This window comes from Helianthus annuus, chromosome 17 (assembly GCF_002127325.2).
Source record: "Helianthus annuus cultivar XRQ/B chromosome 17, HanXRQr2.0-SUNRISE, whole genome shotgun sequence".
Classification (NCBI taxonomy): domain Eukaryota; kingdom Viridiplantae; phylum Streptophyta; class Magnoliopsida; order Asterales; family Asteraceae; genus Helianthus; species Helianthus annuus.
The window spans coordinates 97,845,060-97,864,974 of record NC_035449.2 but is presented as its reverse complement, the minus strand read 5'-3'; the positions used below and the strand labels follow the sequence as shown (position 1 = coordinate 97,864,974).

At 39.3% G+C, this 19,915-nt stretch overlaps 1 protein-coding gene across 1 annotated transcript; it reads right to left on the bottom strand.

Moving 5' to 3' along the window:
• Positions 1 to 17,957: 17,957 nt before the first annotated feature.
• On the bottom strand, positions 17,958 to 18,341 carry LOC110924805 (extensin-like). The gene has a single exon (XM_022168798.1). The coding sequence runs from the start codon at positions 18,339 to 18,341 to the stop codon at positions 17,958 to 17,960; it is 384 nt and encodes a 127-aa protein (XP_022024490.1).
• Positions 18,342 to 19,915: the final 1,574 nt, after the last annotated feature.

Sequence of the window (19,915 nt, the reverse complement as noted above, 5' to 3'; positions counted from 1 at the left end):
TCGAAAACAAGTTTGTTCGATCGCAGGGACTATTTGTGTCAAACTGCGAAACTATACCGATTTATATAGTAACGAACATTCTGAAACTTGATCATAAGTTAAACATACCCTAAATATCCTTTACCTAGCTTAGAAATAGGCTTCAAGGGGTTCGGCATGCTAAAATAAACTTATTGGTCATTCAGGGACTAAAAGCGTCAAAAAGTGCACAAGTTTGCATTTTTTTTTTGGGTAAAGGGTTACCCCGGTGATTCTATTATAGACAACCGCCAAATAAGTACAAGTAGTGAGGATGAGTTGCCCACTAGTTCATATACAGGACAGGCCCCATATATGTAAGCAAAACAAAACAAACCAAAACTACCACCTTGACCTAGCCTACTACAATCATGATAATGACTAACTAGTAGACAAACGAAAATAAATCAAAAACAAAGACGTCAACCGCCATCATCAAAAATGAAATTGCCTCCAATCGGCAGCCCCCTAGCATGAAACAAAAACCACCTATCCATTGGATAACTTTGTGGAAGAGGTGCTTGCCCCTGTACTGGAAAACTTAGGATGTGTACCCGATGTCATAAACTCATTCATTTCATCATATACAACCTCTACCTCTTCATCATCAGACTCCTCATTTAGCTCACGATCCCCTTTATATTTCAAATATTGCTTATCCGGTTGTTGAATATTTTATCCGGTTAGCGTTGCATTACTGTTGTTAAATATTTTGCGAAAAGTACCCTGCCACAAGTTTGCATTTTCGCGCATATCTTACGTTCTGAATATATCTTACGTTCTGAATATATTCGGACATCCAAAAATTTAGGTAATCATTAAAATATTTTATTTTAGTGATTGGCATGATAAAATTCCATTCGTCGCTTGATTTGGATCGTTTTTACGTACGTTACGACTTCCGTCGTAATTAACCGAACAATGCGATCGTACGACCAAATGAGCCGACATCCGAGATGTTTTTGAGCATATTTTAAGTTCTCTATACTTCAACTTCATTTTAGAGCCTTGAAATGAGGTTAACGGGGCTTAAACGTGTCAAAAATGAGCCGAAATGCAAGTTTTGCAAGTTCAGGGGCTAAATTATCATTTTATGAAAGTGCTAGTCTGCAGGTCCCTTACGGACCGTATGGGCATGTGCTTACGGTCCGTAAGCAGTCCCCAGATCAGCAGAAATGCAGAAACATTGAATCTGGTCCATTCCACTTGTTCCAATGGTTTTAATCCCTGGTTTTTCATGCTATGGGCTGGTTTGTGTGGAGAACAAGTCCCCCAATCATTCTTTGACAATTGTATGGCCTAGATCATTCCCTCTTTGCCAAGAAATGATCCTAACGGTTTGCGAAAAACTATATATAGCCATCCATTTCTCACTTGTTCCTTGCTAATTCCCTCATTTCTCCTCTCTTATTTGCTTTGGGAGCATTCTTATTTGATTTGGGAAGCTTTTTCTTTGTAGAAAAGATAGCAAGGACCCATAGTGAGCATTCTTTCATTCTTTTTATTGTTTTCCTAGTTTGAAAGTCAAATATTGTTTGACTTTCAGTTTGACCAGTCTATGGTTAACGCAAAGTTCGATTGAACTTTGCAACGTGATTGTAATCACGTTGGTTATAATCCTTAGTGATTATACCCGCTGATTACCATGTTAACTAGGTGTAGTGACGAGTCAAAGTTTCGGTTAAAATGTGTTTTAGCACGCATTTTGCAACGGAACTACTTTTAGGTATCAAAACACTTTGTTTTGATACCAAATCAGTAGGTTAAACATGTTTTGACATGTTTAGCTCGTCACTTTTAGTTAGTGCTTGTTTAGAGTCGTAAGTCGAGCGGTCTAAACCACCGCTTAGACTTTCGAACTCGACCCGTTTGGTCGATCATTAGGATCCGACCAAGCATGGTTAGTGACCATAGTTGCATAGGGAATAACCTTCCCAGGTTATACCTTATGGTCACCGAGTTTAAGTAGTTGAATGATAGGTGGATTATATGCCTTAGGTAAATTACCAAAATGCCCTTTTCATGCATAATTGAACTTTAAGCATATGTAACCTAACTTTTGTCACCTAAACTGATTATGCAACCTATTTAAACATGTTTAGGCATATAATACTTGTCATAGGACTAGTTGGACGTCTCGAATGCGCGTTTACGCAAATGACGCGTTAAAGTAGCGTAAGCTACCTAAACGGGTCATAGCGGGTTGAAAGCAGTTAGGTTAGGTTCCGATTTAGAATGTAGGCTTTTTTAAACCATATCACATGAGTTCCAACACTCATTTGGTTTACAAGACCTCATTCTGTCCGATCTTCCGATTTAGGTGTCTATTGTTTGACTAGTGATTCGATTATTAGGTGCTGCTTGAGTTTCCTTGGTTTGATTGAGCTTGTTGAGTTCTTTAGATTGAGGATACCTTGCACTTCAATGTGAGTACATAGTTCCCCTATTTTCCTGTTTTCAATTGTTTTGGGGTGATTCATATGTACAAAACGATTTCAAGGTTTAAACGATAATTTCAAAAACGATTAAGATGGTTTATACTAAACTAATAACGATTTCAATAAAGTGAACGAACTTGTTGGTTGTAATTACATAACGAATGACATTCATTAGCATTGATCAAGCCGACCAGTATTAGGTTATGGTACCATAGGATCTTACAAATCCCGTTATCAGACTACACCCATGGTTATGTGTGGGGGTTATGTAGGTAACGACCGAATCTGTGATTATTAACTTACCTTTTGGTGGTTTGTTAATACGAGAAACGAGGTAGACGAGTAACGAAGGTTTGAATGTTATTAGTGAGACGACCAAAAGTAATTTAACTATTAAAACAAATACGATTTTGAGACGAGTTAAACGATTTGAGACGACTTCAACGAGATAAACAATTTGGATAAACGATTGGTTTTGGGTCGTGATTAGATAATGGGACGGGTGTAGTATGATAGAATCATGGTAGATACGCCGCTGGTACATCTTATATATAAGTGCTTCTATCATATTACATTGCGTGTCATTATTTAGTTCACTGGGGAAACGATTTTGAAACGATGTCACATAACGAGGTTTTTGAAACGATATAAACCATACGAGTTTTATTAACGAGTTTTTACGAGATGTTTACAAGTTGTTATACTAAAACAAATGTTTTTGGGTTAAGAGTCATGGCTACGAGATTTTATATACTATAACCATCTTGATTTGAGTTGGTTAATTATGTTGCAATACACTTTTCAAAACGAGGTTTGTATTTTAACTCTTGTTGTGACAACCCGTATTTCGAACTCATTCTTGTGTAATGTTACGTGCTTATGTGAACTAGATTGTGTGAATTATTGAATGATATTATGAGTAACGTGTATTGCATGCTTGTATGTATGTATTTAAACACACAACACCACTCGACCGCACAACGCTTTTGGGCCGTATAGCTTGCAATCGGACTTCAAGGGCTGCCCAAGTAAGGGCCGGCCAATTGCCTTGACGCGTACAAACACACACATGAAGGGATTTCACCTCATTTGTTACAAACTACCTCACACACACAAAACCCTAATACCTTTCTCTCTCTCTCTAAGTCTTGAAGCCGGCGGAAACTCCTTGTGCACCCGAGACCCTACTAGTTCCAATCCCCTAATCCGGTTAGTGTTAAGTGTTTATTATTATTTGATGTTATGCTTGATTGATGAAGGTGTGTTATATATGATTGAATTCAGTCCGTTCACGTTAGTGAAATCGTTAACATAAGATTGTATGATGTTGTGTTATAACTATCGGCTCATATGTGTATAGTGTTAGTAATCGGATTGAACTATCATCGAATATGGTGTGGGGTGAGTTAATAAATTGTAATCGGATCTGCATGATTTCTAATCGGCTAGGATATGAGAATTGTTACTCAACGAGGTGGATGGGCTAATTGATTTAATCGAATGTATGCTAAAGGTTCAAGATTCATGCTGATATGCTTTAATGTGATGATTTCTGTTCTTGTTGTTCATATTAGGGATTCATATGAATTGCCTAGAGAATGCTTAGTTTGATCGATTGTGTGTTACAAGTAAAGTTGGAAAATTGTTAATTGATAAGGATAAATAAGGAAACTAATTAACTGGATTAATGTGTGTAACTAAATTGCATGAAATCCGGGATTCTATATCAAACACACACCTGTTCGTACAAATCTCTTGACCGCACAAGACACTTCGGTCGCACAAGAGTAAACACACAAGCCCACTCGTACAAGGTCTCTTGGTCGCACAAGAGGCCCATTCGCACAAGGTGCATAACCGCACAAGCATAATTTCCGGATGATTTAACCGATCGCACAAGGCACTTCACAATCGCACAAGATCGGGCCATACAAGACCTGATCCGATCACACCAGGGCCAGTCGTACAAGCGGTTCCCAGTCGCACAACCCGTCTGGTCGCACAAGCTACTCACGTATTGCTTAGTTGGGCCGTTGTATTGTTGGACTATTTACTCTTATGTTGTTGGGCTTAATTATTTATATACTAGGCCGGGTACTGTTGGGCTTAGGTCAATCGCACAAGACATTTACATGATTGTTAGTTGGGCCGAGACTTTATGTTGGACTTGTTATATGATGGGCCGGGATAGGTTGGATCGCACAACATGTTGTGGATCGCACAACATGTTGGGCTAACTACTAATGGGCTGAATTTAAACGTGATATGCTTTTGTCTGTTATGTGCAATACGTGTTAATCATGATCTTCACATGTTCATATTGTGCTAACTTATGTGATACGTACGTGCATTACTTGAACCAAACCTGACTCGTATGGTAACCCTGTTAGGATGTGGTTAACCACTGTTAGTTCAAGAACCCTCTCTCTCTTTGTGTATCTGCCGAGCAACCCAAGGTGAGTTCACACAGCCAAGGCATGGGATTCCCAGGGTGGGAATGGGATTGAATGAATTATACGTACATACTTAGTTAATGGAACCTAATGATATAGTCCTCAGGGTGAGGATGGTAAATGATAAGATACGGCTAGACTAGTATACCTACTTGAACTGATCTTCGCACACACGCCAAGGGTTGGCTGCGATAATTATGACTGATCTTCGCACACATGCTTCGGGGAAGCTGCGAACTATAGAAATTAAATCTTCGCAAGGAATGCCAGGGTGGCCGCGATACAAATATACATAGTCTAGGATATTTGGGAGTATTAACCCAAATCTTCGCATACATGCCGAAAGGGCCCGCGATGGAAACCAATACTATACATGAACAATGAACGAACTAATACGATACATGATAGATGAACGAACGCAATGCTTGCTATACCATTTCTATTACTGAACTTACTTTCTGTGAACTCGCTCAACTAGTTGTTGATTATTTGCTGCATGCCTTGCAGGACCTTAGGTACTTTTTGGAGCTTGCACAAGGAGGAGCGGGTCGTTGTGGACAAGGATTTGTGAATGCTTACTAAACACTTATGATATTCATACATTAACACTTATGTTTGGGTTTTACTTTAATGCTTCCGCTATACTTAACTATGTTGGTTTTGATAAACACCTTTCGTATTGATGGATAACTTTCACTATATATTTACATGTTCAATATGATTAGTGGCTTGATCCTGGTCAGTCACGCTCCCAAGCGGTGATACTCCGCAGGTGGATTTTGGGGGTGTGACACTTGTAGTCTAACGAGGTACTGCAACATATAAACGAGCCATGAATCCGATACTCCCATAAAACCTATGTACTCGCCAACATTTCTTTGTTGACTTTATTTTTACATATGTTTCAGGTGGTATTGCTTGATGTTGCTTGCTAGGAAGCTTGTGTCACATAGGACCTGGACGAGGCCTTAGTGACTTAAAAACAGTTATAAACAATGTGTAGTTCGTTTGTTTTGGTTTAAAGACAATGTAAATTACTTAATGAATCAATAAAACGAAACATTTGGTTACCATGGTTGTGGAACAATAATTCTGTTGCAACACTCACCGACGTTTCCGCCACGGTTTGTTGTTTTAACGTGGTCGGGGTGTGACACCATAAGGACTCGACAAAAGACACTAATAAAAACTAGGCTTTGAACTATGCATCTTGTCTAGGATAAGATGCATAATCCAAACCTTTAGACACCGGATGTCATCTTTTATTTCCAACATCACTTGAAACTTCCAAAAGCCCGCCAGATCCACATTTAATTTCCTGAAATACATATAGTTTGAAAACATCAACAAAAGTTGAGTGAGTTAATGTATTTGGTATGTGTGCACGAATAACCCTTTGAAATCATTGTAAGTATGTATGTTTTGGAAACCCGGTATGAAAACAAACAAGGAAAACAGATCGATTAATGGTTTGCAAGGCCATTAATATGTGTGACGTGATGCAGGAAGGCTCAAACCTAGCGGATTTTGCATCGGACTTCCGCCTGTAAGACATAGTCACCTCGTGGGCCAAACCCCGGTCCACATGGGTGTGGGCTCGCTACACCCTAATAGATCTATCAAACATGTCACTCGGTCCTACTACGAGGATTAATGGTCTTAAGCGTTATACCCACCACACACATGATCTAGCAGTACCGTTCCTTAGCTAACCATACCACATATAAACGTTTGTAAACAGTTTGTAACGTGTACTTCACCCCCGAAGTTATAAAACTAAAAACAATTAAAAGAAAAGGGGGACATGAACGCACAGTTTTGCGTTCTTCAACCCGACATAAATCAAGTTGGTACTAGTGTACACGACTACCTACAACGTACTACGGTCTATTAAACGAGCGGGCCGTGCCTTGACTTAGTATTAATTAGTGTCTTTGAGTTACATTTCATTGTGTCTTTAATATTATTCCAAGTTATATAATTATTTGTTAAAATAATAAATATTTTAACTTAAATTATATTTATTAAATTTTGGAATAATTGTTAAAATAATATATCTTTAACTTGTCACACTTATGCATTTATACATGTATAACTTCCCAAGAATGGGTGTATTAGTAGGTGTATTAGTATTGTATTCTTATACTTGTGTATTTTTGTCAAGTATCAGTGGCGTATTCCGGTGTATATTTATACGTACGAGAATACGTATTTTATTGTGTTTATTAAGTATTCATATACTTAATTTTTGTATTAGATTTTCCGAAATAATATTTCTAATAAAAATACATCAATATATATTCCCAAGATATATATTTTAAGAAATATTCATAGAAAAATTATTTATAATTTTTCCCATGGCAAAAATATTTATACTTTCATATAAATCTCAAAATAATATATTTTCAAGTCTAACTTAGAAAATATATATATAAATCCATTTTTCACCCAAAAATAATATACTTTATGTTTATTCAAGAAAATATATATTTTCTCCCAAAAATAATTTATCTTCTAATAATTCTAAGAAAATATATATTTCTATTTACCAAAAACAATATATTTTCTCCTTGTCCAAAAATATGATATATTTTGTATTAATTATAAAAATCATATTTTTGGTTCTCTTGGTGTCCAAAATACTAATTACCAAAATATGCTTATGAATGAAATTTCCGGAATATTTTTTAAGTTATATTCCTTGTTTGGTTTTTTCCAATATTTTGGGTATAAATTGTATATTTATTCTCTTGGAATTTTGGTAATATTTTAGATTGTAATTTCTTGGTATTTTGGTGAGTTATATTATTTCAAGTCCTAAAATAATATAACTAATACACGTAATATACAATAATCACACACATGGTGACTTCTGAATATATATTTCCTAAATACATATTTAGTCACTTTTATTTATAAAAACCAACCTCCAATATTTATAATTTTTGTAACAAAAATTATGCCAAACTTTATGTGAAAAATCATGGTTTAAAATATACTTGTAAATATTTGTTTAAAAATATTTTTCTAAGTGTTTAAGTTTTAGAAAAATTTTGCCATAGTTTCCCCTAAAAATGGAGGTTTCCATGCTTTCAAAGCGTATCATTTTCTTTTAATAATCACCACAATCAACAATAAATCAATCAACACTTACCAATTTGCCAAAATCAAGCATAAATTACTACTTCATGAACTTGAAAATTTACAAAAATTTGTAGTAACTTACTAGTGTGTTTAGTAAGCTTAGTTACCCTTTAAAGTGTGGTTGTTTATTTAATATCATCATTTTTATTAGTCCTTTACAATTTGATCGGCAAGAAGTGCGCAGACTTTGTCAATCGGTCCACGATTACCCAAATCGTATCATGACCTCTGGGAGTCTTGGGAAACTTGGTTATGAAGTCCATAGAAATCTGCTCCCATTTCCACATGGGTATTTCTGGCTGTTGCAGAAGACCTGAAGGCTTCTGATACTCGGCCTTTACCTTGGCACAAGTCAAACACTTCCCAACATAAGTAGCAACATCACCCTTAAGCCTTGGCCACCAATAATAATCCTTCAAATCTTGGTACATCTTTTCCGATCCTGGATGGATCGAGTACCTTGATTTATGAGCTTCATAAAAAACAACCTCTCTAAGTCCACCAAAAGGCGGAACCCAAATTCGTCCCATAAAATACAAGGTTCCTTCCTCGTTGGGTACCAACTTTTTCTCTATCCCACGGAGATATTCAGCCTTAATGTTCTCTTTCTTAAGAGCTTCTCTTTGTGCAGCACGAATACGCAACGAGAGATCTGTCTGAATAATCATCTCTAAAGCCCTAACCCTTATGGGCTTAATCCTTTCTTTTCGACTCAAGGCGTCTGCCACCACATTCGCCTTTCCTGGATGATATTTGATTTCGCAATCATAATCGTTTAACAACTAAACCCATCATTGCTGCCTCATGTTAAACTCTTTCTGATCGAATATGTGCTGAAGGCTCTTGTGATCCGTAAAAATTGTACATCGGGTGCCATACAGATAATGTCGCCAAATCTTCAAAGCAAACACCACTGCGCCTAGCTCCAAATCATGTGTGGTGTAGTTCTTCTCATGGACCTTTAACTGGCGTGAAGCATAAGCGATAACCTTTTGTCACTGCATTAGCACACAGCCCAATCCCTGATGCGAGGCGTTGCAGTATACCCCGAAGTCGTTGGTGCCTTCGGGTAGGGATAAAATAGGTGCATCGCAAAGCTTATTCTTAAGCAGCTGAAAAGCTTCTTCTTGTTTATCTCCCCATTCATACTTCTTATCCTTTTGAGTTAGGGAGGTTAACGGTTGAGCGATCTTAGAAAAATCCTCAATGAACCTGCGATAGTACCCTGCTAAACCCAGAAACTGTCGGATTTCGATTGGCGTCTTCGGAGTTTCCCAATTCTTAATCGCCTCGATCTTGGTGGGATCCACATGAATTCCATTCTCATTCACCACGTGACCAAGGAACTGTACTTCGCGTAACCAAAACTCGCACTTCGAGAACTTAGCATAAAGCTTCTCCTTCTTTAGTAGCTCTAAGATGGCTCTAAGGTGTTGCTCATGGTCTTCCTTTGTCCGTGATAGATCAAAATATCATCGACAAACACAATCACGAATTTATCAAGATATGGCTTGCAAACCCGATTCATCAACTCCATAAACACTGTTGGTGCATTCGTCAACCCAAACGGCATCACTAGAAACTCGTAATGTCCATAATGAGTTCTGAAGGCAGTCTTCGGTATACTCTCTTCTTCAATCCGTAGCTGGTGATAACCTGATCGAAGATCGATCTTGGAGTAGTAACTTGATCCCTGAATTTGATCGAACATATCATCAATCCTTGGCAAAGGATACCGATTCTTGATGGTTAACTTGTCAGCTCCCGGTAGTCAATGCACATACGAAAACTAATCACATTCTGGAATTTGAGACAAAAATGATATGGTTTCACCTGTTTCGGCTAATATATGCAAACTAGTTACATAAGCCGATCCGAACGTGAAAAGTGGGTAACGAGTAATCATATAAATTATATACAAGTTTCCTAAGTTAATATGCCCAAAATATGTTGTGACATCAGTAAGATATCTTCTATTATGCCCAAAATGATTTTAAACCCAAACTATGCCCCGAATGGGCATTTTGGTCATTTAAAAGGTTATGAAAGAGTTTAATTAGTAATCTGAGTTACAGGTCTATTTAATTAGTAAATATACTTAATTTGATAAGTCATAATAGTAGAGTATCATATATATATATATGTATATATATATGTGTGTGTGTGTGTGAAATTTATTAATTTTAACCATACTATACACCGTAGGGGCATTTTGGTAATTTCACATAAGCCTAAAAGGTCAAAATTGGAAATTTGAGTTTAAATCTTTTCTTTACTGTTGTAATATAAGAATTTACTGAATACATCAGTATGCATCAGCCCTTATATGTCTAAAATAGTTTTATTACATACTATGCGTTAAAAATGCTTAAAAAGGCGATTTGGAGCCATTTCCGGGTTTCGTATAGAAAGCTGATATTTTTATAATTCCAGAAGGCTCAAAATAATTTACTTATCATATTAGATTAGTAGAAAAAGGTTTGGTATCACAAGGATTTGTAAAACTCATTTTATAGCCCGAAAGGGCAAAACCGGTAATAACCGAAATAAGCTTAGAACTCTAAGTTATGCTCAGCCTAAAAATAAATAAAAATCTCCAAAAATCCCCAAATATATTTTATATTAGTAGGTAAAAAGTTTGATATCAACATTTGGGTTTAGATATGCTATATGCTAATTATGTCATTAAATTACTAAAAAGTTTCTTGTTTACGCTAATGAGCATAACTCCTATTCTAGACCTCAAACTGATATCAAATTTTAGGTACAAGTTTATAAATCAGTAGTGAAGGTTCCTACTCTTTTACTTTTTCAAAAATCACATTTTAAGGTGAAAGGGGCATAATAGTCAACATTTAGACAATTAACGGAAACTTGCATAATAATTGGACAACTAATGAACCAAGCCGTATAATCACAGAGGTTTATACTAACATGTAACTAGGTCCAAAAGCCTAAACTAGGCCTAAATGGGTCAGAACTGTAAGTCAAAGTATAAGTCAAACTATGCGACTTTCGGTTCCGAACCGGACCTAAACTGAAAATTGTCGGGGTGAACATGTTTCGACATGTTCTTACATTAATTACCAAGTTATATTAGTGATAAAACAGGTTGCATGGATCCTACCTTGCTAATAATGCATTAATTTGAAATTAAACTTTCTGTTGACTTTTTAAGATCAAGTTTGACCCGACAATTTACCTAGATAGAGTGGGAATCAGAGGGTACCCTTTTAAGGGTTTATTACCCACATAATTACCTACTCATAGGTATTTTTAATTCGAGATTTGACTGGGTAATTTTGGTTAATCTCGAAGTCAAACCTTAATTACGGCGGTTTGACTTTTAGCTAATTAATTAAGCTAAACTGAATTAAAAAGGATTAAGGACACTTACAAGAGTCCTAAGTATGATTAGGGACCTAGGAGGAGTTGGTTGCTGATCAGAGAAGCTCCAGAGAAGTCTTGAAAAATTTTCCAAGTGAGCAAGTGAGAATGTTGCAACTTGTTCTTCTTATATAGTGAACCCAATTCCTTAGGATGATGCCAAACAACTCTACCATTGTCATGAGATCCTCCCAGGTGTCCCTATGATGCTAAAAACCAGTTACAAGACCCCTGATTTTCGAAAACCACTCATCTAAGGCGGTGGAACTGGCTGAACAAGCAGTTGTCCATTTCTGCTGCCAGCGACAGCCTTACGGACCGTAAGCGATTCCTTTGCGGTCAGTAAGCATCTCCTTGCGAACCGTAAGCCTTAGCTCTTACGGTCCGTAACCAATGACCAGAGACAAAAATTTTTGCAACTTTTAGGCTTTGCTCATGCATTTCTTACAAGTCCGAATCTTGTGCTTCTTTTCAGTAAAGGGAACCAAGTTTTCAGCCCTTGCATGCCTTGCATGTACTTACACAATTTTGGCTCTTTGTTGAAGGTTTTAAATGTCGGAAATACCGAGAATTCACATTGGATCCATGTCTTAAGCTATAATCAATTTATTATTTTAGGATAACCAGATTTATTTGAATAATTTTAGATGTTGATTAAATATATCATGGTTAGGGATTTATTAATAGGTCGCTCAGAGGTATAAATTAACATGTCGACACTTTTAAATCCTACCGTACATCTTTGTCTGGATCCGTTTTCATAACACGTTTGTATCACATGACACGTGTCTTTATTTTATTGGGTATGATTTTACGAGGTGTTACATCCTCACCCCCTTAAAAGAAATCTCGACCTCGAGATTTACTGAAACAACTGAGGGTACTTTTCTTTCATTGTGGACTCTAACTCCCACGTGTACTCGGGACCTCTGCGGGCATCCCATTTGACCTTTACAATAGGCACATGCTTCCTTCGAAGCTTCTTTACCTACCGATCCTCAATCGACAAAGGTTTTTCCACAAATTTCAAGCTCTCATCTATGTGTACATCTGTGTGTGGTATGACTAGCGATTCATCAGCTAGACATTTCTTCAGATTGCAGACGTGGAATACATTGTGAATACCACTGAGCTCTTCAGGTAAGTTTAACTTATAAGCCACTGTTCCTACACATTCGATGATCTCGAATGGTCCTATATACCTCGGGCTTAACTTACCCTTTTTACCAAATCGCATCACCCCTGTCCAAGGCGACACTTTTAGCAGGACTTTATCACCAACCTTAAACTTTAGAGGTTTTCGTCTTTTATCCGCATAGCTTTTCCGCCTACCCCTGGCAGCTTTCAGGCGGTCACGAATCTGGACAATCATGTCCGTCGTTTCAAAGACTAGGTCAGGACCTGATAACTGAGCTTCTCCTACTTCTGCCCAACAAATAGGCGTTCTACATTTTCTACCATATAATGCCTCAAAAGGCACGGCCTGAATGCTGGTATGGTAGCTATTATTGTAGGAGAATTCGACCAATGGCAGATGCTTATCCCAACTACCACCTAAATCAATCACACATGCACGTAGCATGTCTTCTAGAGTTTGAATGGTACGTTCACTCTGCTCGTCCGTCTGAGGATGGTAAGCCGTACTGAAGTTTAAGCGCGTGCCCAAAGACTGTTGGAAACTTTTCCAAAAGTGCGACGTGTATCTGGTATCTCTGTCAGAGATAATAGCCATTGGTACTCTATGCAGTGATACAATCTTATCAACATACAATTGGGCTAACATGTCAGAACTATAAGTTTCCTTAATGGGTAGGAAATACGCTGACTTAGTCAGTCTATTTACTATCACCCATATAATATCATTTCTTTTCCTTGTCTTTGACAACTTGGTGATGAAATCCATCGTCACCATTTCCCATTTCCAAGTGGGAATTTCAGGCTGTTGTAGCAACCCTGACGGCTTCTGATGTTCAGCTTTGACTTGTGCACACGTTAGACATTTAGCTACGTAAGCAACTATAGACTTCTTCAAGCCTATCCACCAATAGTTTGCCTTCAAATCCTGGTACATCTTATCAGCTCCATGATGAACGGAATATTTGGAACTGTGGGCTTCCTGGAGGATGACATCCCGAAGTCCTCCATAAACTGGAACCCATATGCGTCCATTTAGCCTTAGGATTCCATCCTTGCCATAGGATAATTGTTCTTCAGTTACTCCTAACTTTTCATCGGGATAGTTAGCTTCCAAAACAGCTTCCTTCTGTGCAGCTAACAACCTTTCATTCAAACTATTCTTTATCTCAATGCTCTTGGCATTGATTCTTATCGGCTTCACTCTTTCCTTTCTACTTAAGGCATCAGCGACTACATTTGCCTTGCCTGGATGGTATCTTATTTCACAGTAATAATCATTCAAAGTTTCCATCCAACGTCGCTGCCTCATGTTTAAATCCTTCTGATTGAACAGATGCTGAAGGCTTTTGTGATCAGAATAGATCACACACCTAGTTCCATACAGGTAATGCCTCTAAAGCTTTAGTGCAAATACAATGGCACCCAGCTCCAAGTCATGGGTGGTGTAATTCTTCTCATGCACCTTTAACTGGCGTGAGGCATAGGCAATGACCTTGCCTTTTTGCGTAAGCACACACCCCATCCCGGTGTGTGATGCATCACAATACACTACAAACTCTTCAATTCCTTCGGGTGACGTCAGCACTGGAGCGTTGCTCAACTTCTGCTTCAAAATATCGAAGGATTCTTGCTGCTTAGGCCCCCAATCAAACTTGCTATTCTTGCGAGTGAGTAAAGTCAGGGGTGCTGCAATTCTTGAGAAGTTTTCGATAAATCTTCTGTAGTATCCTGCTAGTCCTAAGAAACTGCGAATCTCCGTAGGCGTCTTCGGCTCTTGCCAGTTCGTAATAGCTTCAATCTTAGCGGGATCTACTTGGATACCACGCTCACTAACAACATGTCCAAGGAATTGGACTTCACAAAGCCAGAACTCACATTTTAAAAACTTGGCGTAGAGCTTTTCTTAATGAAGGAGTTTGAGAATGCAATGGAGATGCTTCTCGTGGTCAGCTTGACTTTTCGAGTAAATGAGAATGTCATCTATGAAAACGATGAAAAATTTATCCAAGTAAGGCTTGCAAACGCGATTCATGAGATCCATGAATGCGGCAGGTGCATTAGTGAGCCCAAAAGGCATCACTAGGAACTCGTAATGGCCATAGCGAGTCCTAAATGCAGTCTTGTGTACATCTTCATCTTTAACCTTCAATTGATCATAGCCTGACCTCAAATCAATCTTAGAAAAGTAGCTTTCCCCTTGCAGTTGATCGAACAGATCGTCGATCCCGGGCAAAGGATACCTATTCTTGATAGTGACCTTGTTAAGCTCACGGTAATCGATACATAAACGCATCGACCCATCATTCTTCTTGACAAACAAGATTGGCGCTCCCCATGGAGACGAGCTTGGTTTAATGAAACCTTTGGCTAGCAAATCATCTAGCTGTGATCTCAATTCCTTCATCTCTGTTGGTGCCAACCTATAAGGTGCTCTTGCAATAGGCGCTGCTCCTGGAATGATGTCGATTCTGAATTCTACTTGTCTATCTGGTGGCAAGCCAGGTAGTTCTTCAGGGAAAACTTCAGGGTATTTAGAAATAACTAGGATATCTTCAATCTTGGGTTTCTGCTCATCAATAGTCACTTGTGCCATATAAATGACACAACCCTTCTTCAAGCATCTAGATGCTTTGAGTATGGACACTTGCTCAGGCAGTCCATACTGGGTATCTCCCTGAATGGTAAGTGGCTCACCAGACGGAGTCTTGATCACCACTTGCTTCTTGTTGCACACAATCTGGGCTTGGTTATGCGATAACCAATCCATGTCTATCACTAAATCAAAACCGGCTAGCTTAAAGGGAAGTAAGGACACAGGAAAAGAGTGATTCCTAATGGATATGACACATCCATCTAACACGGTTGATGCGGTTTCTATGGTTCCGTCAGCTAATTCCACCTCATATTTCACACTTAATGCTTTAACAGGCAATTTCAATAGTTCACAAAACTTATTATCTACGAACGACTTATCAGCTCCTGAATCAAAAAGTACTCTTGCATAGACATCATTAATTAGGGAGGTACCTGTTATCACATTGTCGTTCTGGATAGCCTCCTGAGCGTTCATTTGAAAGACCCTTGCATTGGTCTTTTCCCTTCTTCAGCCTTCTTTGCAAGCTTTGGGTAGTTGGTCTTAATGTGCCCCTTTTCATTGCAGTTATAGCACGTAGCATCCTTGATCTTCTTACAGTCCAAAGTCTTGTGCTCCGAGGATTTGCAAATCCCACATGCTTTCGGCTGTGACTAGGATTTCGACTCATACCTGCACCTCCCAAAATGGTGCTTCTTGCAGGTTTTACACTTGGGCTTGTCACCCGTCTGCTGACCCTCCTTCTTATTTCCAGAACCCTTTTTGTGGTCATTGCTCCCCTTACGCTTCTTATCTGACCGTCGTGAGTTGTCATCCTCACCTTTTCTTTTCTCAGTATCCGAGTTCCTTAGCGATCTCTGCCTGACCGCGTCTAATGTAAGGGACAATGATATATCAGCTGCAGACCTGAATGTAGCTGGCCGAGAGGCCTTCACGCTTGCCTTAATTTCTGGGGCTAAACCCCCAATGAAACGAGCGATTCTTTTGGGTTCCGGGTCACAAGGTAAGGAACCAACCTTGACATTGTATTGAAGCTCGTGAGGTAGGCTTGACAATCCAGGTTCTTCATAACCAGAGATAAGAAATCAGCTTCAATCTTTTCAACCTCATGCTAAGGGCAGTAGTTTTCCTTGATCAATGTCACAAACTGTTCCCAAGACATGTTGTACAATGGGATTTTCCCTGTAGCTTGGATCAAAGACCTCCACCAAGCTAATGCCTCACCCTTAAAAGACTGTGATACAAATTTCACAATGTCTCTTTCAGCACATCCACTAATATCTACCACAGTGTCCATTTCATCCAACCAGGTCATGCAATCCACTGCCCCTTTCTCCCTAGTGAAATCCTGGGGTTTGCAAGAAACAAAGTATTTATATGTACAGGACTTGGCATGTGGTGCATTATCAAACACTATCTTCTTAGAGGGAACACTGTTTTGGTTTGAGGAATGCCGATCATCATCTTTCTTTGATTCTTCTTTCTTAGGCTTAGGTTGGGTAAAGGGTGGCTTACTGTGAGCCTCGGAATGAGTCTTAGGCTTGGAATGCGGTGTAGATAGGGTCCTACTTGAGTCCCACTAGATTCACTATACTGCCGATCCATAGCCCTTGTAACAACATTATCAACTAGTGCTTGCAATTCTGCACCAGTCAGCTGTATCCTAGCATTCTCGTGGTTTTCCACCGGATGACTGTTTACCTCATCCGACCCGGCCATGTAGCTTAAATTGCTACATATAAGAAAATAGTGGGCGAGGTTTATTTAGAAGCTTTTACAGTATTTTATGAATTATTAACCATGGTTTTAATAGCCATTTTGGGTTAATTTGCTAATCACTTATATATTCAGGACCTTTATTACAATCCTATATTTTAATTTAATAATAGCACAAAAAGGCATAGTCATAGAGACAAATTTAATTTATAAACCAAGACTTTTACGGAGTCAAGGTATTAAGGCTTGAATCAAAGTTCATTGCCTTTTTCTAGACAGGGAGTTATAGGCTACTACTGTCTTTAGTCCCAAGGACATTAATTATAGCCCGTAGGCACTTCACCCTTAAGGGATGGTTATATAATTAAGGGAATTTAAAATAACCCAATTAAAAGATGACCTATGTGATTTTATCGCATCAAAGTTTGTCATGAATGGTAACATTCTTTCAGATGTTAGCAAGAATTGGAATCCTTTGCGTAGGTTCTACCATCTTGGCCATGTCTGCAACGACATATAGACTAGGTTTTACCTTTAAGATTCTTTTAATAATTAACGCAGAACAGTCCTAAATTGAGATGTTAATATGGATCTGAATTTAAATATGGAACTACCATCTTGGCCCTGTCTTATGATGACACATGGCTAGGTCTTGTCCTTTTTAGATTTTTCCATTTTAGTATAATGGTAGATCTTTTAAATAGAAATGTTATTTTCATTTATTTTATGTTTCATGCACATAACTAATAACAAACAAAATGAAAATTTAAATTAAACCATCTCATTAATAATTCAAACAAGTACAACTTTTGCCCTAAATGGGACTTCTACAAAATAACATACCCTCGCAGGGGCGAAACAAATAAACATACCCACGCAAGGGTCAACAGAAAGACATGCCCACGCAGGGGCAGAGTATAAAATGACAAGCCCACACAGGGGTTGAGTACTGAGACAAAAGTCCACGCAGGGACTTGATTACAACTAAATAAAATAAATAAACAAAGGTCTTTAATGACCCCTTCTTTTGGACTTCCCCTTGAGTAGGTCCGACAGACCTTTGAAGATGCCTTAACGTTCCCTGCGGTCTTCTTGAACTTCCTCCTCAACTTGGTTCAACCTATCGAGAACCTCTTGTTGGCGTTCTGGCGGGATCAGTTGCGGCTGCGGAGGCTGTTGATACAGAGGTTGAGGAGGTGGCGGGTGCTGGTACACATAAGGTGGGTACCCAGTGGTCCAAGGACCACTATAGGGCCCTTCAGGGTGACGAGCATTGTAGTCCCACGCCTCCTGATACGGGTCCACATTGGCATAGTTGTAGCTGTTGTGGCCCGGTAGCTCGAACGGGTTATATGCCGCTGAACCGGCATATGCAGGGATTGGGTTATCAAAACCCAATGGTGGTGCCACAGGCGCAGAGTTTGCCTCCGAGACGGGGTTTGATGGCCCCCCCATCTGCGAGTCTTCTTCTTGGAGTGGCGGATAGTGGCTGCCACTCGAGGGCTGAGGAGTGCTGATGCGGACTCCTACTCGCACGGACATCCGTGCGTTTGATCTTCTCCGCCTTGGTGGTTCTGGAAGCGGCTGCTCCACTGGTGGTGGTGGTGGCGGAGTGACTGCCACAAATCGGGAATCCTCGGAATGATCCTGCTGCTGTTGCTGTTGGTACGAAGACGAGTGTTCAGAGGGTGTAAAATACCAGTCCCACTGGTTGAACCTCGCCTGGTAGCTATCCGGACCACGATAAGGCGATCCATGAAATGAGGACCCATCAGAGATCTCGATGGGATGGTTCGGGGTCCCGGTTGGTGGATCGACGGGATCCGTGTCGTCGTCCATGTCGTTGTCACCCGAAAAGTGATCTTCGGGTCCTAGTGGGTTAAAACCCACGGGTTCTTGAATGTAGTTAGCCGGGTTGAACCAGCTCTGAAAGGCGGGAGTGGGGTCGCCGAAAGAATGGTGCGAATTTGATCGCTGTAGAGGTAAGAAGGATGCTTGGGGGTTGTTGGGCTCGTTTACAGACTGGGGCCCAAAAGAATGAAAGTATGATGGTGAGGAGCTTAGGGAGACAGATCGCCTCCCGGGTTCAATATACGTCCTCCAGGGCTCCTGAGGACTTGTGCTCATAGTAATTGAGGGTGTACGCCGGTGAGAAGGCCCGACTTCGTGGTCATGGCCCGTCACTGGGGCCTTGCCTCTGCCTCTCCGGAATCGTGGCGGCATTGTCAAACCTGTCAACATAAACAAAGATAACAAAAAGAATATATAACCAAAGACAAAATAAAACAAAAACAGAATTTGTCCTATGTTCTTTGTATAGACTCGGAACTCGAGGAATGTGCAATTGTGTAACTGAGATTAAACACAAAAGGCTAGTGTTTAATTCACTCAGTGTTGGCTCTGATACCAACCTGTCACACCCCGATATTTCCACGTATTACCGAAGGGCTCGGTGGGGAGTATCGTGACGTAGTTGATATCATCATAGTCAAACAACACAATATTCAAATGCACAGCGAAAGCAAAAGATAGATTTATTTCAACCAAATAAAATTGTAATATTTAAGTATCACAAAGTAGTTGAAACAGATCCACAGGCGGATCAAAATAAAGAGGAGACTTGTTCAATAGACTTAACGCATCCAAGCTTGCGAGACTCTTATTGGTGCTAAGGAGAGGCCAGCCTATTACGAGTAGTACCTGCACTTAGTCTTTTTGGGAAAATTCGTCAGTTTACACTGGTAAATACAATTTAACTGACTCATTTTGAAAAGGTTTAAAATTGATTTGAATGCACATGGCACAAAAAAAAAAATTTTATAACTTGGGATAATTATTTGAATATAAACTTGTAAAAGAATTACATGTTTGTTATGCGTTCAGTTTCCCAGTTCGTGCCGGGTTAAAGATTAATAGACACACCACATAGTATAGTCCCGCGGCGGGAAACCGGCGGTTATACCTCATCAATTGTAAATGCACTGACGGGTGTACGCCTAGACCCGCGTGCTAAGGTCGTGGCCATTCTG